Genomic DNA, 27,591 nt, shown 5'->3' with positions numbered 1-27,591 from the left:
AAGACTGGGGTGGGGGGGATTGGGGGAGGGCGGTGGGATGTCATGGGGAAAAATTTATTGTAAAACTTCTTCAATTAAAAAAAAAAGCTTGATTGGGCTTATTATCAGGGAATGTCTTATTCTGGGGGAACCAGGGTAGGCTCCTACCCAAAAAGACTGAATCCTGTCATAAAATCAAAATGTGCTTCAACAAAGTATTAATTTTAAGATGTGGACACACATTCAACCTCATTATTATATGTTTTTATTATTTATTGTTAAAGAATCAATTTGTTTTTTTAATTGAATTGTAGAATTTATATATCAAAGGTGGAAAAAATATTGCCATGATTTATATTGGTCCGATTTCTTTTACAGGTCAAAAGCCTGGCATTTTAACAGGGATATGTAGACATTTTATATCTATTGTACCCCAAGTGTGTACCAGATGCCCTTGTAGGTGTTGCCTGTTCGGTTTCAATCTCCCAGGTGTTGTCTGATTTGTTTGAACTGCTCAAAGAATATGGAAATCTGATGTTTTCCAGTGTTATGGAAGATGCTAAAGAACATTCTGGTTGATGGCCTGCTTTGCCTCACCATCTCATTTTAAGACTAAGGTGGGAACTAGATCATGGCCTTTAGCAGGCAGAAATTTTTTAAGAGCATTCAAGACTCTTCAGTTAGTAACATGGTTGTTAAGTAAATCTGGCTTCCCCATTGACTTTGTCAGATAGTTTCAAAGATGATCCCATGTCTCTGGGACACTGCAGCCATCATAAATATGAGTCAGTTGCCAAGTGTCTGAATTTTAATCATGTGATCATGGGAATGCTGCAATGGTCATAAGTTACAGTGCAGTTGTAACTTTGAATGGTCACTAAATGAACTGTTGTAAGTCAAGGACTATCTGTGTTTAAATCCTCACAATAACTGTTCTTCAATACTATACCCTTCTCAGCAGGGATTTCATTGGGTAACAGAGACAGTAGTACACCAACAATTATTTGTCAGCATCAGATGCAGGTTCTTAAAATTCACTGCGTGATCAGGTTTCCTAATAAAATGTGTCATGAACCCCAATTCCTAGTACCGAATTCAGTGTACCAGTTCCTTTGTTCTCTACACCCTCACATCTTGGCTTTAGTTCCACTTCAGTCCCTCCCAAATCAAGACAATCCACATCCCTATTTACACTCTTACACAAAGGACTAATGTTAATTCCGTTAAAGCTGTCCAAATTGGTGAAAATTACTTTATCTGAATTGCTCAGATTAACAGTAAGATATATGAAGTGTGTTGCTGCACTTGATTTTCCACTATTCAGCTTTATAGGGTGCACCCAGGTTTTAGTATTCTTCAAAACAAAACATTGCTTTTTTCCAAATTACAAATGCCCAACCTTTCCTGCCTTTCCACATAAAGGAGCTGTCCCATTATTTCCGTGGTCCATTTTCAGCAATGGAAATGTTTGTTAAGGTGGTTTTCTGAACCAAACATAACAGTATTCAAATATGTTAGTGCTACAAATTGATGTAAGGGTAATGATTCAAAGGCAATCTTGATTCCTGAGTAGTATATCCCCAAGTTCATTATCAGCCTCCCAAATAGGCCAAAATCAGACAGAAAAATAAGATGAGCCAAATTCTACTTTATTGTAGAGCTACATTAGCAGAATCTTGCAAGTCTGAAAATACAAATACGTTCTCTCTTTTGTTGCCTGAAGTTTGGGTGGATCCTTTGTTTCTTCTCCTCTATTATTTAGCTGTGGGCTCCCCCCCCTTCATCTGTTGTTCCCTAGCAACATCTCTTCCCATGGTCTCTCAAGGCCATTCAATCATACCACTAGAGTTGTCTTCACAACCATACAAAAGTGACTTTCTTCCAGGATGTTTTGATAAACTTCTCAATCTAACTTATGGCCCCCAATTTCCTGGCAGCTTGCCATCAAAATACTTAACCATCTAAATGCTTTCCATCTCCTTTTCTGTACTTTCTTATCTAAATTCCACAATATGAAAATAAGCTTATTTGGGAGGAAGACCAGAAAAGAAAGGTACAGGTAGTCCTCAGCTTACAACCATTTGTTCAATGTTCAAAGCTAGCTTGCACTGAAAAAATGGACAACTAATTCCCAAAGTTCTGGCCATTGCACCTTGCAGTCACATGATCACAATCCAGATGCCCAGATACTCAGCTCATGACTTCTGCATTGCAGAGCACTGAGGACATGCGATTATCATTTGTTACCTTCCCTGCTGGCTTCCCACGGACAAAATCAAATCCCACTGCAGGAAAGATCTCAAATTGTTCCAGTGTCACTCACACCTGAAGTAATCTTACTGCCCACATGAAGCTGGCCTTCCCCAACTCACACTTGACCTGTACTTGGTCTCCCACTGTCTTTTAGTCTGCTTACCCGAGACTCCCATCTCTTTCTTCTTAACAACCTACATGTCCTGCAGTTGTGACCGTTACTGGGTCAGCTGGGATTGCGATCACTGAGATGGTCACGACATGTTGCTTTATGACTGCATTGACAGATAGTTAAATTCATAAGTCACACACCCTCAATTCTAAAATTGAGTTAAACAATAGTCAGAACAAACTTCTCACTAGCCAGCATTATCCACCTCACTGATGCTAAAATATAGTTCCTATATTTGGGCCCTGGAAAAAGGACCCAAATAAAAACTACCAAGCTACAAGAAACTGCAAGTTTGAACAGAGGAACGATGGAATGTTGCCTTGCCAAAATCTTCCAACAGTTTCTTCACCCATGGAGAAACAGCATGGAATCCTACATTTTGGAAGGTTCCAAATTCTATAGTCAGCCACTGACTATAGAATTTGGAACCTTCCAAAATGTAGGATTCCATGCTGTTTCTCCATGGGTGGTTCTCTATCCGTACTAAGAATTTTTGGGTACAACTCTCACTTGGGAATCACTTGGCTGGAAAAAAATGCAGTAATTTTATCATAAATACATATTTAATACCAAATTTATTTTAGTTTAGATTTTATATCATTTGAGAACTTTGGTGACCTACAGTTTCCATGGTAAAAGTGCTGAATATTTAGTAAGTATGCACATATAGCAGTACTGTAGTGAATCTTTATGAAATTTTATAGCTGTTTTCAAGACCTTATATTTTTCAAAACATATATTGCAATAGGCACAGGAAGCAAGCTGTGAAAAATTGAAGGAAAAATGGTAGGACATGGATTAGGAAGACTCAGGTTCAAAATCCCACTTCACACAGAATTCATTGGGCAATTTGGGGCCAATCATCTCTTTCAGCACAATCTACCTCACAGGGTTGTTCATGGGATATTATGAAATGTGATTCTTGCACTTTGGCTTGAGTTCCCAGAGAAAAGGCAGGGTATAAAGGCAATAAATAAATAAATGCATAAACGGGATAGTAAACAGATCTGACAAAATGACATGATGATAATGTACATGACTTTAACAACTTGGGCATGTTCTCAAAAGTTTTTTCAAGAGAATTCAAAGTATAATTTGCAGAGTCATATTGAGCAAAATAGTCCATATATTTAACATAAAGGTATATATGATTTTAACATTAGAAATGTAAACTAATGGTATCTTGCAACATATTTCATCCAGCGACAAAATTCAACCATTCCTATGATTTCAGAAAGTACACAAAATACAAACATGAGAAGGAAATAAAAAACTCTACGATGACCATATAGTACTTTACACATAAATTTGCAACACATAAGCATCTACAAGATACATTTCCATAACAGAAATGCAATTTGTGTTACACAGATATTACAGCACTCACTTATCTACAACCAGGGCAAAATTCCAAGGCACAAATTCAGTGCTGTCATGGCTGCATTTGAACACAATTTGATATGATGAGAACAATGTCCTGGATTTGCATATTTCCTTTTCCTCCCTCACAACCCTGGCCAAAATTTTGGAAGTTTCTGCTTCTTATTAACCAGAGGCTAATGTTTCTTGAATCTTAAATTCTGGTTAATTTTAACTCTGGCATATTTAATAAGGCAGCTTCATTACCCATAGTTTTAAGTTTGCTTATTTTAAAGCACGTATAAGATTAATTATATAATTGGTTGATTTTGGATGACAAGGCAGACTGCAGTTAAAGTAATCCAGAAGCAAGAAACTTGTTACTGTACCTTCCGTTATATTATATGGAAGGAGGAAGACTTTAAGCCTGAGGTTCAGTAAAACTTTTTTTAATGTGATGTTGAAACTGGTCGCTGTAATGTTATAGATCACATTAAGAAGTTCTTTAAAATGCATACTTTTTAACAAAAGGCTTTGGGAACAAAACATGCACTGTGCTTAATTTTTAATATAGTTTATCTATTAAACTAACAATATAGATTTTCTTTCTAATTTTTTAAAGGTAGATCTTGAAGAACAGCATTTCCCCTGAGCATCCTTGGGAAGTTCAGGCTGTTTAGCAAGTTGTTCCAAGAACTTCTTTCAAAATGAAGGTCAGTTCAGAAAATAACTTCTGTCAAGCAATGGCTGGCTAAAAACGTGGATTTCAGATTTCTCCATGGAATTTTAATAGAATATGTCCCTTGCGTGATTTAAATTCCTACAGAGAATAAAGCAAGATGAAACCAGACAGGAAGAGAAATTGTCTCACACACTATTTACATTTCAAGTCTATTCTCTGGTAGGTTGCACAGTGAGTATCTGTAAGTTTTTCAGAACAATGCTTGATGTTTTTAAGGCAATACCATATTGCAGAAATTTAAAAAAAATCAGAACTTCACTTCTGCACTCAGTTAAGTATTGACCTTTAGTGCCTTCTCCCTTCTGAAACCCTAATTGATTGGAACATTTTAATCATATGCCTTACCAAGTTCCAGATGATAATTCAAGAGAGAACATTTGTTTTGCAAGCAAATTCACCAATTATAAAAATCAACACTTGACAACCAAATAGAATTCAGATTAAAAAAATACTCTTGGAAGTATTTTTTAGGCCAATAGGAGCTTATAAATACTTCTGACTAGGGATAGCATATATTATTTCTTACTGAGAAATTCTCCAAAGGGGCTGTCAAATGTTTAAATATATATACCACATTTGTCCATTTTTTTTTTTTTGCCAACAAGTCCTATTATCGTGCTCCCAGTAAATGACATTTAATAGATACTTTTGGAAAGTGATATACATAAGCCTGAAGATCTTTGCAAGAGGCTCTTTAGTTCATATGCAAAAGAAGGAATGAGCAATCTATTTATTGGCAACACAGAGGCAATAATGCCAAATAAAGAAATAATAGGATTAGAGAGCTGTTTGGATTAGCCTTCCTGTCCAAAATCTTCTGTGAACTTCTTTAGTTTTTCCAGGTCCTGCTCATTTACTGTTGGTTTTGTGTTGGCTAGTGATCTCAGCATATCACCCTGCGCATAAATGAAAGGAGAGTTAAGAGCTGCACATTTCTCCATCACACATAGTCATATAGATAGCACACACACAACAATTACGTGAGTTATGGCATGGGAGAAGGAACCAAAAGAAGCTATAGAAACAAAGAAACCTCTAATGTTTTGAACTGTTTTTTTCACAATTATTCAAATAATTACCACAAATCAGAAATCTAACATTATTATTGGAAATTTAGATACCATGAAATATATCACATCTGCTTTGTATTACCAATAATAGTCCTCAACTTAAAACTGTTCATTTAGTGACTGTTCGAAGTTACAACAGTGATGCATGACTGTTTTTCACACTTACGGTCATTGCAGCATCCCCATGGTCATGTGATCAAAATTCAGATGCTGGGCAACTGGTTCACGCTTGCAGTGTCCCGGGGTCATGTGATCACTTTTGCAACCTTGTGGCAAGCAAAATCAATGTGGAAGCCAGATTCACTTAACAACTGTTACTAACATAACTGCAGTGATTCCCTTAACAACTGTGGCAAGAAAGGTCACAAAGTGGAACAAAACTCATTATTTCGCTTAGCAACAGAAATTTTGGACTCAACTATTTTCTTACGTCGAGAACTAACTGTGTTACTAATATAATAATTGCAGTGATTCACAACTGTGGTAAGAAAAGTCGTAAAATAGGATAAAATTCACTTAACAAATGTCTCACTTAGCAACAGAAATTTTGGGCTCAATTGGGGTCGTAAGTCGAGGACTATCTGTACTTAGAAAGAATGCACTGCTGTAAAATGGTTTTACTGATTACAATTTAACAGCAGAGGCCTCTGTCTCTACTCAGAAGCAAGGTTCCGTAAAGAGGTTTATTTTCAAGTACTTACTTATATACTACAGCCTAAACATTTCCAACCAGCATTCACATTTCACAATGCTTTACTACTTTGTATGTTAGAGCCCAAAGGCTTGTAGGTTTTATTCTTCTTTAATTCAGAATTTTAAAACACTCTAGAACAGGGGTCTCCAACCTTGGTCACTTTAAGACTGGAGGACTTCAACTCCCAAAATTCCCCAGCATTCTAAGCTGGCTGGAGAATTCTGGGAGTTGAAGTCCTCCAGGCTTAAAGTGACCAAGGTTGGAGACCCCTGCTCTAGAGAAAGGTTTCAAAATGCAGATTTATAGGAAAATAAAATAACTACGGGATATTTCATTATGGATAGTTAATTCTATTGCAAACGAAGTTAAGTGAAGAAGTAACTGCAGAAATGTAATAGGGAGATTAGAGAAACACCCCCTCGATGGCTTAAGTTAGCCTCTTAAAAGATGAAATCAAAATACATTTGTAGTCAATGAAGAAAGTCTTTCTCGTCATTGTTTTAAACAGCTTCTCTTTTTCCGAACAAGTTTCGAAAAGAAAGGTGGTGGCCTTGGGTTGGTGAGATTATCATTATGTGTCATGCAACCTCAATGGGAGAGGATGTTTCTCCTGGTACAGCAGGTCTGCTGATTGAATGGGAAACAAAAGCATGCGACAGGTAACTTAGGGAACCCAAAGGTGATTCTAATCTGCAGCCTCTGCATAGAAATGCAAAATCCACTTTTGAATGCCCGGCCCTTTAAAAAACAATGCTAGTGGAACTAATGGCACACCTGGGAGATTAAATTATGTGCCTATGAATCTTTGAACTAGTACTTTAAATTACATTCTTGCATAGAAAGATTCTGAACTTTGTAATTTAAAAAACATAAAATAGGCCATCATCTTGCTATGGATCAGCAGTACTTTTTTAGGTGTTTGAAACAGAAGGTAGATAAGAGTTCAGAAAGTCTCTATTGAGCCCTAAAGCAAGAACAGGTGAACATGTTTGAACTGCTAATTTTGTACTCTGTATTTGAAGCTCTTGCTTCCAATTAAATATGGCATATGCTTCTTTACTTGAACTCTCAATATGGTTTTTCTTTGGGGAAGGGTGAGCCTTTGAATTGGCTCTGACCCTCGGCAATCACCAGAAGTTTTTTGGCAGTATTTTCAAAAGACATTTGCTAGTGTCTTCCTCCTAGAGAGGGAGTGACTAGACTAAGATATCCCACTGATTTTGTGCCCAAGGCAGGGCAAGGACTGATGATCTCCCAGTTTCTAGCTTGGTGCCGCTGTCTCAATAGATGCTTAGTGCTAGTATATATAATGAGAATCATTATTTATCATTTCCATTAGGTTCCAGAAACTTTATTTGAAAGCTTAGGTATACTTTGCTCCACTGAAATCAAGAGGACATTAGATTGATTTACCTTAAAAGGGCTAACTTTGATTTAAGTTGGAACATTATATTAAGCCATAATTGCTTAAGCTTCGAGTTACATACCCCACACACACACAAACACACACAATAATTAGAGGGATTCGTGCAATATGCGAAGCAACTGGAAAACAAATTGGATTTTGAACTAATACAGTATATGAACCCAGCTTCGGTCTAGATTTAGTTCAATGTTTTGTAACATAAAATTACTTAAGCTATTTTTTTAACGTTGGAACTTTTAAGTTTTTATATAGAAGGGAAAAAATCTTAGCATTTCTCAAATCAGGCCATAATTTTCAAAAAAATCTTGTAAGTAGCATCTAAAGTTATAGTGTTTGTTTGCTTGTGCAACAACTATTATCTGGATATATAACCAAGCAAGAGATAAACTCTGGATTTGGGTCAAGTTATGAAGAAGGTTGAGCTGTTTTGCTAGAGGCCAGTTCCTACTCACCAATTACCTTTGCAAAAGGCAAGGTATCCTTTAGTCAACAATGATGCTTGGAGACTTTGTGGGCAGCTGTTTAGCAACATTAGATCAGAAACTTGCCTTCTGCCCTCTTCTACAGCTTATTTTTCAACTTCCCAGTGCAGCCTACAGCCCTGGTAGTTGCAAGTCTTCTTCCATCCAAGTATTAAACCACTTGGAGCCCTGCTAAAATCAGCCAAGTGCTGTCACCTACCGAAGCATAATGTTTTTGTAACTAAAATTATAATACATATTCATGTTCCCTCTTTTGCGGGAAGCATACTATTACTTGCTTAGAAGTTGCCAAAGTATGACTGCAGGCCTTTCTATAAGCCAAGAGCTCATATTGTAAATAACTTCAATTTGTGTTCAAGGAAACTATTCCTTTATGTTAAGCTGAATGAACTGATAATGATGCTTTTTAATTCATGACAGATACAGTCATGTGAAAAAGTATGGTTAGTCACTTGCTACTGGTTGCATAGTGACCATTCAAAGTTACAATGGTCCCATCTGGGGATACTTATAACCTGTATTCAAAGTTAGAATGGTCATCCCCCCCCCCAAGTGACTGAACTTTGGGTTCTTGGAAACCAAGCTGCATTTATGGCTGTTTGCATGGTCCCATGACTGTTTATGATGGTTTTGCCAAAAATGGGCAATTACTTGCATGTTTCAGTCAAATTGCGCCCATAACAAACTTCTGGTTTGCTTAATGACTGCAGCATTTGCCTAACCACTAAAAAAAGGCTGTAAAATCAAATTGGACACATGAGCTACCTTGTTTATCACCATCATGAATTATAAATATGATGGGCAGGCTCCATTACTGTCATAAGTCGAGGACGACCTGTATAACATGCACTGAAATGCTTTGTTTTGCATTTATGTTTATGTATCTATACCATGGATTACAAAATGTAAATGGTACATAGCACTAGCACTAGTGATAGCACGTTGACTTATATACTGCTTCACAGTGCTTTACAAATCTCCCTAAGCAGTTTACAGAGTTAGCCTATTGCCACCAACAATCTGGCTCCTCATTTTACCTACTTCAGAAGGATGGAAAGCTGAGTCAACCTTGAGCCGGTGAGAATCGAACTGCTTGCAGTTGGCAGAGTTTGCCTGCAATACCGCATTCTAACCACTAAACCACCACGGCTCTTACATATTTATACCCCCCTTATCTATTATATTCTTGAAATGATCAAATATCTGTATATTTAAATATATTGAAAAAGTTAAAAAAATCAGTGGGGTGTACTTATTTTTGCATATGACTGTAATTCTATTTGAGGAAATTAAATCACTGACTTCATACAACACATTAAGCCATAATGGCTTAGGATCCTGAAACTTGTTATGCCATACGCAAAGAGAAAATCTTTCAGTGGCTGAGGGCTACATTTCACAAATATTTTCAACAGAAACTGAAAATTACCTTGCAGATTGGATAATCTGCATAGAGATTATTACAAATCCACATCATTGTGTTGAGTTGTTATGCAAGAAACCTAATTCTAAATAACAATGCAGTAGGTTTTTGGGTAAGACTCTTGAATTATTAATCTTCTTTGGCCTACATTATTACATCCCTTATTTCATATTCAATCTTTAGAAGCTTTATGATAGCAAAAATTCATGAATCATTTAAGTTTTAAGATTAACTCCACATTCCAGAAGAGAATTCTGAGAATTAGAATTAAGAATTAAGAGAATTTTGAAGTATAATAATGCTTAATAGTTTAATATTAAGCATGAATTACACTATACAATTAAAAAAACTTATCTGGTATCATCTGGTACTGATTTGTGTAAAAAAGATTTTCAGTTCAATTATTAGCATTTTCAAAGAGTCAAAAAGACTTCATTTTGAATCTTGAATTACTGATAAGTTAGAGCAACTAAACCTAAGTTAAATGATCGGGTATCTATCTTGACACAATATGTTCCTATGTATTTATACATAAATGTGCACTGTATGTAATATAAAGAACCAGTTTGGTATAGTGGTAAAGGTGTTGGCCTAGAAACAGGACACTGAATTCTAGGTCTACTTTAGGCATGAAAACTATCTGGGTAACTCTGGGTCAGTCATTCGCTCTCTCTTTCAATCTAAAGCAGCTCAAAGGTTGTTATGGTAGGGAAACATGAGGCAGGATTATTGAGTATGCTCACAGCCATGAGTTATAATTAAAATAACAGTAATAATAACCCGTGTCAAACCTGGATTTTAAGTGGGTGTGGGACTGTGTGTGTCCTGGAGTGTTCTAATGTTAATTCAGTTTGAATTGGAGCCCTCAGCATCCAAAGCGGATACGATAAGTCATGTACATTCCAATGGCTGACTGACTGGAGGAGGAGGAGGAGGAGGAGGAGAAAAGTCACCAAGCAACCAGTTCCCATCTTGGTTGGACAATGTGACCGATTGTTTTGGAAACCTGATAAAACTGAAACTTATATTGATGTGAACAGCCCGGGAAATTTAGTACTGGCTTTTCACTAGTTAGTGTCAATATGGTATATCTAAATAAATTTGTACTTTGAGAAAAGGAATGCTTCAGGGCTCAATCTGTGAAGGATGCATTACTTGGAACCTGACACCCAGCTTCAAAGTTTTGTCTATAGGGTGATTGTGAGCTAGAATAGTAGCCATTAGGGTTTATAGATTGATACAGAATGACAAACACACACAATAGTTCTTGATTTTCAGATATAAAAAAGGACATGCACTAAAACACAAGAGGGAGGTGCTCAGTCTGTGCAGGGTTTATCAGGGGTCCATTTGTTCTGAGCCAGGCATGCTTTGCAATCTGTCATACCACTGTTGGCAGTCCGTAAAGATTTAGAAGATATTCTAGATTTCTGAAAATAGGCCCTGATTGAATCTGTGATCTTTATTCTAAGATCCTACAGCAGACCAAAGTCAAAACATTCATAATAAATAAATACTGACCATACAAACAACAGGTTCCAGAAGTTTATCTCCTGGTACGTCCATCCATGTCATTTCAATGGCATTGGGTTCCCCTGGAGAACATGGGGTTAAGAGATCTACTAGAACATTGGGATCTGATAGCGATGGTCCTTTCACCTTTAAAACAAACAAGAATTTTGTGGTAAAATATTTAGAGGTGTATACAATTAAGAATAATGGTTAGTTAATTGATACAGGTGTTTCATTGTTTGTCTAACCAGCTTTAACATTGCTCCTAAAAAGATAGAACGTATAGAAATCTCTTTGACAAAAAACAAAACCCTATTCAAGAACAATTTTACCAGTTTAGAAACACATTATGTAACTCATTAGATCTTAATGAAATAAATTACATTTGTCCTGGTTAGGAAAAGTTACGGCAAAAAGTTTAATATTTTTACTAAGACAATTTTTAAAAAAACTTCATATTATTCCAACTCCTATTGATAACAAGGTATAGACAATTAAAACACAGAAGTATATGGTCTAATAAAAAGCCAAGGATTAGATTCAACAATCTGTAATCTACAAAAAGAAATGAGGTGGCTTAGCTGATCACACTATTATGTCAATTGTGTCATATGGGCTTCAAAATGGAAAGAAGACCACTTCTACAGAGTCTGAAGATATATGTGGGTTGATATACATGAAGAACTTTCTTACATTTGGTTAAATATAAGAAACAATAAACATAGACTTATCGCTTCTGGTTTCTTGCTGAATGTCTCTTTTTATGAACAATTGAAAAATTTAAAAAAATGCTCGATGGAGAGACAATAGTCTATTTACTTTACGTTATTATTAATAGGGTAAGAGTAAGATCTTTTGAGTTTTTTGTTACACAAAACTCTTCCACATTTAGTTATTTTCAATATTCTGAAATCAGCAGCACTGCAACAAGAAAACTGTGGAAGTGAGGGAGACTACAGAATTTAAGTGAACTTGAAAATCTTTTAATTCATACTGAACATTTAATAGTGAACATTTAGCAGTTTCTGTTAGGTACAATCTACTACATACAACTCAGTTGAATCAAACATCTGTTATTATTAAATAGAAACAAAATGTGAATATAGTTATAGAGACGGAACAATTTCAGTGGAAAAATAACATCAAGAACATCTCAAATTAGAGAAAACTGGTACAAGATGTTTTATTGCCAGTTCAAGTCACAATTGCTAAATGAGTAGCTCTTTCTCCCGCAAAAGGCTGGAAATGGAAGAATAGGTTGGATCTTTCTCCCAAGTGGGGTAGGAATATTGTAATGCTCAATTATATTAGAAATTAATTTATTGAAGAATGGAACACATTTTAAAAGTAGTCATTCCTATCTAACCAGGGACATTTTGATTAAACTTCAGTTTTAAGCTTAAGAGTAAATCAGGTATATATTGGTATTAACCTCTCTGCCGTCTTTGTACTATGCCATTGTACATTGCCAAAACTAGTAAATTTTAGTAATATATTTCCAAACCAAACATACCACTGTAGTAGTAGTAAAAGAACTAAGAGGTAGTAGATGGAGAGTTTGGGAAAGGCAGGATGGTATTTTATTTAACCTTCTCTCTAGCATCTCCAACACTTCCTCTCCCAAGAGATCTGAGATTTAGAAACAGGCCCTAATTCTTAAAACTGAAGAAAAAAAAACCTTAAAAAAATTAGAATGAGATGAGGAAATCTTGAGTTCACACTGCATTTCAGAGACATGGAATCAGAAAACAGGTCCCTTAGGCAGTATTTTTTTTATTCTTGGCAAAAAGAAAAGAAATCCAGCTACTCACTTTTTTAAAATGTGTTGCTGATTGAACTTTCCTAACTGGTTGCATTAGAGCATCACGTACTATGACGCTAATATCAGCCCCTGAATAGCCATCAGTTCGTTTTCCAAGTTCCCGATAATCTGATTCAGACAAAGTATTTTTAGTAGTCCCAAGATGAAGCTTAAACATTGAAGCTCTTGCATGATCTTCAGGTAAGGGAATATAAATCCGCTTCTCAAACCTTATTAAAAAAAAACACAAATATTAACTCTTATCCATGCCCATAATACATCATTTCAAATGCTGAATATGACAGTCACACTCCTCTATTAATCTAAACTAAACAAGTTATCAAAACATTTTTTGCAAGACAGCAAATAAAGAACTAAATCTAAGGAATTGCTTGGGGTATAACATTCCTGGATCAGCAACCAGAACTGGGAATAAAAATTAAGGCAGAATATTTCCAGTATTTTTTGCCAAGTTTGAGCTTCAGTTCTAGTTTTCTTTTAGTCACTGCTTCCTGTTATGTGAAAATAATATTCTTAATAGAGAAATTTGCCTGTTAAATGGAACAAAGTGTTCTATCCCTGTACTGTGGTGGTGCAATGGTTAAAATGCAGTATTGCAGGCTCATTCTGCTTACTGCCGACTGCCAGCAGTTCAATTCTCACTGGCTCAGCCTTCCACCCTTGTGAGGTAGGTAAAATGAGGTTCAGATTGGTTGGGGCCAATTGGTTGACTGTTTAAACTACTTAGAGGGGGCTGTAAAGCACTGTGAAGCAGCACATAAGTCTAAGTGCTATTGCTATTTATTATAAGAATGTACCATTATGCTACCCTTGTGTCCTTTTTTAATATTGATAAAACAACACCGCATTTATGCTGATGTAAAAAAAAATCTGTTTACATAAACAAGGAAATTCTTTAACTGTGATGTAAAATCAGTTTTCCGGTCCAAAGTAGTCTGAAACCATGAGCCATTCTGGCTCAAACCGTAAGAGAGAAGTCAATTCTTTACCTCCTTCTTATGGCAGAATCTAGAACCCAAGGGATATTTGTAGCTCCAAGAACCAAAATTCCTTCATTGTCTGTTCCAACTCCTAAAAAACAAATGAACTTAATAAGTGCCCATTAGTAGAATATATAGCATAAAGAAATTACAAATAAATATACCATATAACTTTCAGCGCCACATATTATATATTAAACACGCTGATGTATATAATCTCATTAAATATCACTGTATTTTATAGCCATTATGTAATATACACTCATGCTTTAAAGCATTCTAATCAACTACTTTAATTATCTTACCTTGCATCTGAACCAAAAACTCTGTTTTAATTCTCCGAGCTGCCTCACTTTCATTTTCACTTCGGGAACCACATAAAGAATCGATTTCATCAATGAAGATAATTGAAGGTTTATTTTCTCTGGCAAGTTGGAATAGATTTTTCACCAGCCTAGGAAGCAATTTAAATTATATTAAAGTAAAAGGCAATGATAAAGCATAGCAAAACAACCACTTTTTATGTGTGTAAAATGTTAATGTAAAATGTTAATCTACCATATGTAGAAAGGCAATTAAAGCTTTTGCAATTAAATTTCATACAATTTACCTTTCATACAATTGCTTTATACACGTTTTCACAAATTAAACTGTAAAGTCACAAATTCTTGGACAGCTTTTAATGATCACTAGAGCAAACATCCTTTCTGCAAAGGAGTTAGATAATCTGGATAAATAGTTGTTATAGGAATTGGATAGCCTTAAACAATTCTAAAATAAATAATTGTGAAGGACACATGTTTTGGGCACTAATCCACAAGAGAAATTTATAAAACCATCTTTTCTTCTGATTTTATTTTTATTTAATCATCCTAACATCTTTTTATTCCCTTGTCTTATCCCTCGATCACATAAAAATTGCATGAAATTTAATTTATTCCACTGTTGGATTGTCCATACAAATATGGACAATGAATGGTTGAGGGGCCCAGTAATTAAAAGCAAAAATGCTTATTCTGATGAAGATATTATGGAACGATTTATCTGAAAGTAGTTCTCTGGAGAGCAGAAGATGGTATTTGACCTCTTCCAGCAGAGAATAAAACTGTAACAATGCCTAGATTTGGATCAAAATCTAGACAATGTTGGTCAGACATTGAAAATTGCTGGTCAGAGAGTAGAACATTGTTTTGCTAAATAGTGTAAGAAGACAAAAAACCCCAGTTAATTTAGCTGTTCATTCAGTTCTGCGTTCAATTTTTCCAACAAGGTATCTTAGATCCTAGTATTTTCCCATCAATGGGCATCATGAAAGATGCAAAGCCGTCAATTTTTTTTACACCTGTACAGAAGTATAAATTATTTTATAAACTCCACTGTTTTACTTCTTTCTCAGTAAGAAATTCAGGATAATAAATCTTTTTTTCTTGATTTTTTTCTTATGAACCTGTCGTTGAATAATTCTTTAAAAATAGTTAATTATTATAAAATGGGTCTTGCTGGTGTGAATGATACATGTGATACATGATAGAGTGGTGGAGAACAATTTGCAGTCCTCCTGAGGATAAATTAACCAGAGATACCCATAGTTTCTATTTCTTAGGATTCCGGCATAGAGTAAATATAATGAATTGGAATGGGGGGAAGAAGAGAAGCTTCATGCCAGAATATTGCAATTCTACTCAGGTATCAGTATCAACTTGCCTATCTTGCTCCACAGTGTAATTATTTCTATATCTACTTTGAATATTTTAGGTTAGGCAAGAGTTGGCTATTTAAATTTATTTATGGGTCTAAGATTCCAAATGCTTAAATTGTTTGATCAGTTACTACTCACTTTTCACTCTCTCCCAACCACTTTGAGACAAGATCTGAAGATGATACAGAGAAGAATGTAGAATTGTTAGCTTCTGTTGCAACAGCTTTTGCCAAGTAGGATTTCCCGGTTCCTGGAGGCCCAAACAGAAGGATCCCCCTCCAGGGAGTTCGCTTCCCTAAAAATAAATGAGTGACATGATACAAATGTTTTTTGAAAATCTAGTAAGTTGCCTGCTCATTTAGCACATATAATCACACACTTTTTAAAAAATATTTTAGCAATTAAAAAAAAATCCCTTTTGCATTCCCTTTTTGCGCAGGCTTAATCTGGACAGCTTGGTCAGTCTAGTGGTTCTGTTATTTACCGTAATTTTAGGTCAGAATTTAATTGTAGAGAAGGAAGTTGAGCTGCATTTGGGGATTTGGGTAGGGTTGATGTCATAGGTGTGATTGTGGGAGAGTTACTGCAATCCATACAAACATTACCATCTTTAGCAGGATTTCTTTCTGTCCAAAGCTAACACCAAGTAGAGACTCATAAGGACAAAGTGGAGAAGCTACTTGTATTCCACATACCAAGACACACTTGTCTTGGAAGTGGAATTACAGAATCCCAAAACTTGGGGGATTAACATCCGTACTAAAATAATTCTGACCATAGAACATTATGTTCTTCATCACAATAATGAAATTGTCCCAGCTGTCATTAGACCATACTTGTTAGCCATACTGACTAAAATACTGCAATTAATTATCCCAATGTATTTCAATAGTACCCGATTGGGGATGGCTGGTTTAAAACAAGAAATACAGGTAGTCTTTGACTTACAACAACAGCCCAAAATTTCTGTTGCTCAGCGAGACATTTGTTACATGAGTTTTGCCCCATTTTATGACCTTTTTTTGCCACAGTTGCTAAGTGAATCAATGCAGTTGTTAAGTTAGTAACATGGTTGTTAACTGAAACTGGCTTCCTCATTGACTTTGCTTGTCAGAAGGTTGCACAAGGGATCACATGATCCCAGGATACTGCAACCGTCATAAATATGAATCAGTTGCCAAGTGTCTGAATACTCATCATGTGACCATGGGGATGCTAAAATGGTTGTGTGAAAAATGGTCATGTCACTTTTTTCAGTGCTGTTGTAACTTCGAATGGGCACTAAATGAACTGTTGTAAATCAAGGATTATTTATTTGTGTAATATAATTACACAAATTTTATGTTGACCAATCTTCTCTACAGTGGAACTGAAACCAAAGTTAAGTGTTTTTTATGAACTTCTATTAAAGAATAAGATTAATAGCTTTTTATAGTTAGAATTTCTTGGCAGAGTAAGGTTTTATTTAGATTATGAAAAATATCACTTTTTATTCTTCCCTTCAAGGAACATAGTCAGTACCTAATGCCTCTGCCCAGCCTATTTTATATCAAAATATAGTTAATTAAGATTACTGGGAGATACTAATCTAGTTGTTTCCAGCCTTAAGTCTCACTTCAGTGAGCTCTACATTACACTGGTTCTATGTATTTGATGGAAATCTCCAGTATCCAACAAGTTCCTCAATAATAAAGATACAAATCTTGGGCTTTAGTTAAAGAATTAGCGCAGTCTATTCAAGCAGTCACATGACTAGCATAAAGAACCAAACAAATATACAGCAAAAAAACAACAACCATGAATTGAGATTTTTACTCCATTACGTAGCAACAAAATTCCACAGAGATATGTAACATTAAATAGTCCAAAAACAACCAATCAGGTAACTCCATACATTCATATTCTTGCATTCAGCCATAACTATTATTCTTCGAGAACAGATTTCTTAACTGTATTGCCTCACTTACACTGCATGTATCGTTCTTATGAAAGCTAAACGACCTTAGTTGTCTTCTCTATCTCAAACACCTAAGGATAGGCCAAGAAGGCACTGATTTCATATTCACTTGCTTTTTACCTGTAAAAAGGTGAGGAAATTTAATGGGCAATATTACTGCTTCTTTAAGGGCTTCTTTTGCTCCTTCTAGTCCAGCAACATCACTCCATTTTACATTTGGTCGTTCCATGACAATGGCACCTGTAAAGCAAAAGACTATAGGTCAGGCCTGTCAAACTGGTGGCCCACGGACTGGATGCATCACGTGCAGGCCACGCCCATCTTGGCTCCGCAAAGGCAAAAAATGTCGTGATACATCACGATATGTAACGTGACGTGATCAAGTTTGACACCCATGCCATAGGTAACCACATTCCATACTATAATTCCGTAAAAAAATATCAAAACATTTCCTTTAAAGTAGAATCGGAAACACATTTTTTGACAATAGTAGAATTCAACCATAGCTTATTTATGGTTTACTTCAGACAAAAGCAAGTGAGCAAGTTATGGTCATTTCACTACTTGAAATACTATTCTAATCCAAACTAAGTGCAAATTTCTACAATACTAATACAATTTCACTGAATGATTGCCAAAATGTAAAGATCCTGTATGTTTTTCTTTAAATCTGAATTTTAACTTCATCACAGTGAACCAAGACATCACCAAGATATGTTGGTTCACCTTCCAAGAAGTAAACTGGGGAAATTTATTTCATGCCCTTAGATTGCTGTGAAATCCATAAGAAAGCCCCATGTCCTTTTATATTATTCATATCAATTCTAATAAAGGAGAATACTTGCAGCTCAGGATTGACATGATGCTTATTATTATTATATTCTAGAATATAAACTGACAGCAAACTGCACTCCTTACTAGCACTGATGTTGTTATCTGGTTTGGGTAATGAAACATCTGCAAGAAAACATGCAAGCCAGTGGTGGGTTTCAATTTTTTTTACTACCGGTTCTGTGGGTGTGGCTTGGTGGCATGGCAGGGGAAGGATACAGTAAAATCTCCATTCCGTCCCCACTCCAGGGGAAGGATACTGCAAAATCCCCATTTCCTCCCAGTCAGCTGGGACTCAGGAGGCAGAGATTAGATGGGGGCGGGGCCAGTCAGAATTTTTACTACCAGTTCTCCAAACCACTCAAAATTTCCGCTACTGGTTCTCCAGAACTGGTCAGAACCTGCTGAAACCCACCTCTGATGCAAGCTCAGAGCGCACCAAGGACCCTTCATACCAATTGAACATAGGTACAGTGATGCTAACAGGTTTGCAGATGCATTTGAATTTTTAACATTTCTGCATAAATATGAACTAAAATGGGATCTCTTCTCCAAGCAAGTCCTAAAACTAGACAAACAACCAAATTAAATAAAGGGGTCAAAAACATTATGCTTGTTTATTAGTTGAGGAAAATGATCCAAAGTTAAATATCTGGGTGTGGCAAAAGGATATGAACCTCTATGATTATAACTTCATTTGAAGGGGAAATTAGAATCAGGCATTTCAACCAACAGAATGATAATCAAGGATAAGTGGGGGAGGGGAAGGGAGAATTCCTACGTTATTTAAAGAACAGAATTCTGGATACATTCTACTGAAGTCTGTTCTTCATAAGGGTGCCATGGTTCAAACAAAGGATATTTTTGAGCACTTCTAAAACAGTTGTTGGTACTCACTAGGCAGGAAAATGTTACAGAACTATTTTCGAACAGTTCGGACTCCACCAGGCCATTGTCTTGCTGATCATGGAGGCAATTTAATGTCACCATCGAGTGGTCGACCAACAATATCACACCAAAAATAAGCTATGTAATACTTTGAGAAGTCTTAGATGTTACCTAGGATAACATCTAAGGAACTTAAGGCTTGCTTTTGAGAATGTCAATGAACATTGAACAATGGTGTGTATGGTGAGATTGCAAGGAGAAAGTCAGTACTTTTCAAAAATAACATTGTTGCCTATTTACAGTTTCTGAAATACCATGTCAATAATCCAGAAAGCTATCGGGACAGTGTTTCAAAATAGAACTTTTTAGCGTCAATGCAGAGTATTATGTTTGATAAAAGGCAAAGATTGCATTCTAGCATAAGAACCATCTTCCATCTGTGAAACATGGTGCTGGCAGTATCATGATATGGGCCTCCAGATCAAGACATTTTGCTATCATTGATAAATAGCATGAATTATGAATTCTACCAGCAAATTCCACAGGAAAAAATCAGGATACCTATTTGTGAACTGAAGCTCCAGAGAAAATGGTCATGTTGTAAATATAAGACAACAATCCAAAACACACAAGTCGTATGAACAAAAAATGATTAAATCAGAAAAATAGTTAATGTTTTGAAATGACCAAGTCCTGATCTTAATTCTATAGAAATCTTATGAAGTGGCCAGTTCATGCAAGGCAGCCCATCAACATCCCTGAATTGAAACTCTTCTGTAAAGGAGAATGGGTCAAAACTTCTCCAAGCCAATATGCATTTAAGATTGATCAACCATTATCAGAAAGTTTTAGTTTGAGTTATTACTGATCAAGGGAGGCTCACCAGTTATTGAAAGCAAAAGTTCAGATACTTTTGTCACATGATTTGTAGCTTTGAATCTTTTTCCTCAGTAAATGAATAAATAATGGAATTGTCCTCATAAAACATCATAAGAGATGGCAGAGGATGATGTCAGCAAACACAACAGCTCTTCCTTACATTCCTTAATTTTTTCATAATGAAGATTTTCCTTAACCTTTCCACAAAAACAAAGTCAATTAGTCAAGCTGATAAACTGTGTAGCAGCAAATCATAATCTTGCTCACTAGGATCATAAAGGCTAGGATCATAAAGAAATCAAAATTGTTTGAAAAAGGAATAACTATTTACAAATAGTCAAGAAGCAAAAGAGTGTATGTATCAGGTTTGAAAATATCCTATGTGCCTTTTTTACTTATAAAATCCACTTCATTATAAGGGTGATAGGAAAGTGCACTTAATATTTAATATCTTGCACCCTTCATCTGACAACTTGATAGAAACATTTGTGTTCAAAATATTAAGAGCTTCATGGAAGGCTACCTTGAAGTTGATTCTGTAGCTTCTTTTTTTCAGGGTCATCTGATTCTCCTTCCCCATCACTATCATTCCTAATTTGGGTGTAAGTAAAGCACACAGCTAAAACAGAGATAGATTATTTTGCTCAAGATTGATTCATTTCTAATACAAATAGTCTTCACTCAGAGAACATACCAAAAAACACCAGAAGTTCAGGTTCTTATACATCTTAAGTATATTATTATTATTATTATTAATAAGTATATTATTACCAAAAGAATAACAAAAAATGCTGCTTATAGGCAGATGTAATTTAGTCTTTCTTAAGCAGATTTGTACTCTGACCTGGCCACTTACTCTTCTAAACCCCATCCCCTCAAATTATACAAGATTTCTCAATATGCTGAGGAAGATATACATTCAATCCTAACGTGATTTCTAGTAAGTGTGAGAGTTAAAGTTTGGAAAGCTGCTGCTGCAGGGAAGAACTAAATAGGTTCAGTCGTTACAAAGCTCTCTCCAAACAGCACTGAAGTTGTTTTTCTGCCTTCAACAGGAAAAAGCACTGAGGCCCAAAATTAATTTGAATACAATAGATGCATCCGATTTTAAATCATGTTTGGAACAGATCCAACAAAATCAACAGCCATTTAATTCTGAATTCAATCCGATATTCTACCACTATTTCATGATTAGAAACAATAAGTCTACCACAAATTTTTTTAAAAATGCAAGGAAAGACGGGCAGATACCAAAAGCCTACCCCTCCCCTCAAGATAGCTGAAACAGATACAATGGATATAATTCAACTGGTGATTTCAATTCAGCAGATGGGAACCATTTACAAAGTACCCCTGACAAAAGTTTGTATCCAAATAAAGTCTGTCCTAATTAACAAAAATCAAAAAGTTCTTCCTGATATTTGACTCTACTCCCTCCCCCTTTTTGCTCCTGGATGGACAATGTCCATTCAGGTATATACATGCATACATAAAAAACCAGGGTCTTCAGTACTATGTTCATTATTTCCTAACCCTTCTGGAAAGAACAATTTAAAAGAAATCATAATGCACATAATTCTTAGAACCAAATATTTTAGAAACAAGTACAATGACTATGTAAACAAAAATAGTGATATATAAGTTAACTGGAATCAGAAAAAATTGGTATAAAAATAAAGAATGTACTGTAATATTTCCATAATTTGCTAAAACCCAACAATATTTTTGGAGTACTTTTTTGCATTATACAGAGAGGAACAAATGTGTAAAATCTTGGAATAAATGAAGAAAATGGCATACCCTTTTTCATCAGCTGGACCAGATTCTTTCACTGGTTTAAGAGGAGTTTTCTCCTTCTTTTTCAAATAGTCCTTCAGCTTTTCTGCTCTGTCCAAATATTCAGTACATTTTGCTCTGATGCTTTGTTTTGCTTTATCACCCTGTGCCTCATCTGATAGAAAGAAAAAGTCTTTTACTTCTTAAAGAAATAGCTACTTAAAAGCACACACACACACAGTCTTTCTCTTTAAAGCACTACAAATTGTTATCAGTGAATAAACTATTCTTGTTTTGTTGATTTTTCAGTTAAGACTCTGGAATAGCTTAACAATTATTTGATTTTTAAAGAATGTTGGCTATGTTCTTGAACTTAAAGACAAAAAGATTAAAATATTTTTAACAGATTGGGACCTATAAGCAAACAAATATGTACAGCTTCTATACTTCAACGAACCTTTCCTCAGGAGAAAAAAAACTCTATAATTTTATAGAAAACTAAATAAAACGAGATAAAAATGAATGAAATAATAACTAAATTATTACTTAGTTATTTCTAATGAATTGGAGTGAGCAGGAAAGATTAAATAATTTTCTAAATGTCTAAAACTTTCCCTTGAAATGTTAGATGGTCTTTTGATAGTCCAGAAAATGTAGCAAGGCACAAAACACCAGATTATACGTAAAATGAGTTGACCTTTTAACTGAACTTCAGTGTTCTCCCCCATTTTTAGTCTTTCCCTCTCCTCCTCTTTCTCAAGTTAATTTTCTATCTTCATTTCTTTTTCTTACTCTTTATAATTAATCTTACAATTCCTTTGGGAGGCATTCTTCACCCAACACAGAATATACCCATTTTCTGCCTTTTGCTCTCACTGATAGCCAACTTTCTTCAAGTATTTCTTTCACAACAAAATCTTAAATTCTTCCTTAAAATGTTAACGAGATTATTTAAACTGAAAGTCGTGACAATTCACATATTAACATTTTAATTTATTACTAAGTATTTCTACCTTTAAAGCAGGGGTCTCCAATCTTGGTCCCTTTAAGACTTGTGGACTTCAACTCCCAGGGTCCCTCAGACCCTGGGAGTTGAAGTCCACAAGTCTTAAAGGGACCGAGGTTGGAGATCCCTGCTTTAAAGGGAATCCTTTAAGGGACAGCAGGGTAGGATCCTAATCAGAACAATTAACCCGATCCTTTTCTTAAGGCCATTAAAAAAATGTAAACATAATCTGTAGTTTTGGAAAACATCCCAAAAATTCTAAAAGCCATTAGGAAGATCAATGCATTTATTTTTGCTTTTAAAACAGAGAAGGTGAAGTTTATTTCTAGCCACATATATTTAGTATAATTCTTACATTTAACAACATGAAGAAAATACTGCACAGCATGTTGATACAAACGTAGGGCTTCCTCAAAGTTCCCTGCTTTATCTTCTTGTGCTGCTTTGCTAGCAAGATCTATTGCTTTCTAGAAAAAAATATAATATTAAAAAATATTAGGTCAACTATTCTTTAACTAAAATAGATTTTCAGCATACAAACCCAATAATATAGTACGATTATATTACAACTCCATTTTGTAACAGCCTTAAGCAGGGGTGGGTTCTACTTACTTTTACTAACAGTTTGCAATGGGAGCGCGCTCGCTTGCTCGTGCAGTTCTGCGCCTGCACAAAAGTCCCTTGATGACATTGGGGTGGATAGGCAGAGCCTCCTACCGGTTTTACTACCGGTACTATAGAACCAGACAGAACCGGGAGCAACCCACCACTGGCCTTAAGCTATTATTGAAAGTAAATTTTTGTGTGTATGTCTTTTATGTGTCCGTGTCCTGTTTATGTTGCATTATTTTCTATGAATCCCACAAAAATATTCCTGCCAGGACCCAAACTTTCAGCAGAAGCTTTCTTTCTCTTCTAACCTGAGGATTTATTATCTCGTATCAGGTTGGATAAAAATCGCTGTTTTTTTTTAAAGGATTTTTTTGATTTAAATATATTTCTTTTGATTTTTATCAAATTTGTTTTAATAAAATGCTGTTGGAGTAAAAATCTATCTAAAGATAGCTTTCTATTTAAGATACATTAATAATTTAGTTTGTTCAGCATGAAATGAAGCTTAGTTATATAGCATGAGGCTGTATACTCTGCAATATTGGGACTGTCGGAAAGTCAGAGAAGGAACTGCTGAGGGACAGAGATGACAGCTGCTATTTAAAAATTATCATTTATATCGAGTTGATTTAAAACAAGTTTACTAGTGATTTAAATTATGCTTTAAATCAAATCCACCCTACCTCATATAGTATGACAGTTTGTTTTTGTAATTGTTTGCATTTACTGTATTTATATTCCTACCTATATTAAATCCTGAAGTACCCACATTGCAATTGAAAGCAATAGAATAGAATAGAATAGAATTTTTATTGGCCAAGTATGATTGGACACACAAGGAATTTGTCTTGGTGCATATGCTCTCAATGTACATAAAAGAAAAGATACGTTCATCAAGGTACAACATTTACAACACAATTGATGGTCAATATATCAATATAAATCATAAGGATTGCCAGCAACAAGTTATAGTCATACAGTCATAAATGGAAAGAGATTGGTGATGGGAACTATGAGAAGATTAATAGTAGTGCAGATTCAGTAAATAGTTTGACGGTGTTGATGGAATTATTTGTTTAGCAGAGTGATGGCCTTCGGGAAAAAACTGTTCTTGTGTCTAGTTGTTCTGGTGTGCAGTGCTCTATAGCGTCGTTTTGAGGGTAGGAGTTGAAACAGTTTATGTCCAGGATGCGAGGAGACTGTAAATATTTTTGAGATTGATGAGACTGTTCTGTAAGGGATTACTGAGGGAAAGATATTGTCCCAAATCTAGTATGTTATATTATGGATATAGTGATGATTAAAAATTATGATGACCAGGAACATTTCACTGATCATCATAGTTTTTAATCATTACTATATCCATAATATAACATACTAGATTTGGGACACCAAATACCATAGAGATGTTTCATTCTTTATAAAATATGAAATGTGTATCAAAAATCTTTGCAAACATTTTTTAAAAGTAACTATGAAGTTTCCAACATTCTTATAATATAAAATTTGTTTGCAAAAACCAGGAAACATTTTCTTTATAATGCCACCCAAAAACTTCATTAGTATTTATTTATTGTAAAAATAGTTACATTAAAATTGTGATAAGGTAAATCACTTTGCAAGAAGTACATGCACTTACCTACCTCTGTTTTCAAGTAAGACTTTACATTTATAAATTATAATAAAAGTTATATTAATGAAAGAGTAACTAATTCATTACCATGCTACTAGTAATATACATTTTTTTTGTTTTTAACTGTATGTTAAACACCTCCAATCAAACAGTAACTTGGTTTAATAATACAATAATTAAACATGACCACTATACTTCCTGTGTGGCTCTGCAATTAAAGTATTTGTGGAAGAACACTAAGAATCAAGAAATGTGGCTATGATTATGCTACGGAGCCAGAGGCATAATCAAGTTAAGTTAGAATTGTTTTCTTCAATCGATTACAAAGAGGAATGAGTAAGAATACTTCTTACATCTCCACCTACATACAGGTAGTCATCAACTTACAACCACAGTTTAGCCCAAAATTTATGTTGCTAAGTGAGAAATTTGTTAAATGAGTTTTGTCCCATTTTACGACTTTTTTTTGCCACATTTGTGAAGTGAATCACTCACTGCAGTTGTTAAATTAATTTGTTGTTAAGTGAATCTGGTTTCCCCACAGACTTAGCTCACAGGTGTCAAACGCAATTGCGTCATGTGATGTTACATGATGCATCGTGACTTTTTTGGCCTTTGCAGAGCCGGGGTGGGCGTGGCCTGTGCGTGATGCATCTGGCCCATGGGCTGCCAGTTTGACATCCCTGACTTAGCTAGTCAGGAGGTCCCAACAGGGGATCACACGACTCGACTCTGGGATGCTGCAACCGTCATAAATCTGAAATAGCTGTCAAGCATCCGAACGTAAATCCCCGTGACCATGGGGGATGCTGCAAGGGTCCTAAATCATTTTGTTTTATTTTTCCCCGTGGCTTAGTAACTTCCAACAGTCACTCGGCGAACAGCTGTAAGTCGAGTGACTACCTGCAAAGAGACACAAACTCCTAATTTTGAGTCCCTCACGGTGACACTGACCGAGGGAGGCTTCTTGAGCTGTTTGGCAAAGCAGAAACAAACAGGATACTCCAGGATATCATCCGACAGTTGCCCCAAGGCATTTGAACTTCAACCTCAATTTATTGAACCTCATAATCCGGGACCTGAACTCTTGGTAATGTTACTTCCTACAGGAAACCCTTTTCTACCAGCCACTCCTTTTTCCTCCCAATTCTCCTCCTCCTCCTCCTTCTCCTCAGTGCTTCTTTAAACTTCCTGGTTTACAAGTCCAGGACTAGAGAGCGCTGGATCAGAGCGAAGGTCTCGGGATTGCAACTGTCCCGTTCCTCACACTGGGACCAATCAAGTACCGTAAATACTCAACCTAAAGGCCCAATGAAGCCTCCAACCCAAAAAAAGGGAAGCAACTTTCTCCTGCGGGGTTGGGCAACTTGTTCCCTATTACCGGGTTAATGGGGAGGGAATAGCAGGACCACAGTAAAAGCCACTCCGGAGAGCACAGGTGGAACTCAGCCCAAGTCAGCATCTCCCCCCCTCCACATCCGAGCGGCTTGAACGCGCCTCTCTCGCCCTCCACAACGGTCCCTCCGAACGTCACACGTCCCCCCCCCACCCCTTTGGAATGTGGGCGGCGCCTTTCCCACGCGACCACCCGCCCCCCCACGAAGCCGAGCCCCCGCTCACCTGCAGGTTGGAGGTGGCCGCCATGATGGGCGGGCGGGCGGGGGAAGCGAAAAAAAGGACAAAAGAAACTGAAAGGGAAACCTATCGCGCGCGCACCGCTTTAAGAAACTCCGCTCCTCCCTCGTCCGCCCCCCACTCGTTCCCTCGTTCTGCGGAGACAAAATTCTCTCTTTAAAAAAAACAAAACCAAACCACAACCCCGAGTTTCTTATTAACTTCCGTAACTCGGTCCCCGCAGCCGGCCGAAATCGAACCAAACGGCTCTTCCGCATCCGCTGAAGGGTGCTGACGTCACATATCGCGCCTTTGTCGGAACAGGACCGACAGGATGTCAAAACCGGAAGCGCAAAATAATGGGCCGCTTCGTGATAGCGGGGGGCGCATGCGCGGCAGGCGAGCCCTCTTCCGCCTTATTTATTTATTTATTTATTTATTTTGTCACACAGTATATATAAGCATAAGCATGAAATAATTGTACAATATATAAGCATATATATGAGTATAAGTATGTAATGACTATATTAATTGGATATAACGAAAGGAAACAATAGGACAGGAACGGTAGGCACGTTAAGCCTTCTTGTTTGTGTGCCTCTGCTGCCTGGTGTTGTGTTTAGAGATAGTCATGCTCGCAGTTATGCGGATTATTGCTTCCTCTGTTGTAATATAATTGTAAAGGAACACAACCTTTTGTTTAAAAGCAACTTTAAAAAAAATCCTAAATTGCAATCCTAATTACTGAGTAGGTTTAGCTTAAATTAATGCTTAATATAATG

General features: G+C 36.1%; 1 protein-coding gene across 1 annotated transcript; it reads right to left on the bottom strand.

Annotated features, from left to right (window-relative positions):
• Positions 1-2,960: 2,960 nt before the first annotated feature.
• Positions 2,961-27,101, bottom strand: VPS4B (vacuolar protein sorting 4 homolog B). The gene is made up of 11 exons (XM_058176864.1): positions 26,816-27,101; positions 23,306-23,417; positions 21,969-22,119; positions 20,692-20,759; positions 17,691-17,810; positions 15,752-15,908; positions 14,220-14,368; positions 13,924-14,005; positions 12,924-13,143; positions 11,122-11,259; positions 2,961-5,401 (listed from the first exon to the last, which is right to left on the bottom strand). Exons 1-11 carry the CDS (start codon positions 26,837-26,839, stop codon positions 5,300-5,302), a joined length of 1,323 nt encoding a protein of 440 aa, XP_058032847.1. The 5' UTR covers positions 26,840-27,101; the 3' UTR covers positions 2,961-5,299.
• Positions 27,102-27,591: the final 490 nt, after the last annotated feature.

The sequence above is a fragment of the Ahaetulla prasina genome, chromosome 3 (assembly GCF_028640845.1).
Source record: "Ahaetulla prasina isolate Xishuangbanna chromosome 3, ASM2864084v1, whole genome shotgun sequence".
Classification (NCBI taxonomy): domain Eukaryota; kingdom Metazoa; phylum Chordata; class Lepidosauria; order Squamata; family Colubridae; genus Ahaetulla; species Ahaetulla prasina.
Note: the sequence above shows the minus strand (reverse complement) of the source record. Positions and strands in the feature narration are given on the sequence as shown.

What these genes read in the sequence shown, in the direction of transcription:
- VPS4B (XM_058176864.1), bottom strand. Translation starts at nt 26,839, where the DNA reads ATGGCGGCCACCTCCAACCTGCAG. An exon ending in CGGCCACCTCCAACCTGCAG is followed by an intron (nt 23,418 to 26,815) that starts GTGAGCGGGGGC and finishes ATTTTTTTCTAG; the next exon opens with AAAGCAATAGATCTTGCTAG. An exon ending in TGGAACCTGTTGTTTGTATG is followed by an intron (nt 5,402 to 11,121) that starts GTCAGTATTTAT and finishes ATTTATGCGCAG; the next exon opens with GGTGATATGCTGAGATCACT.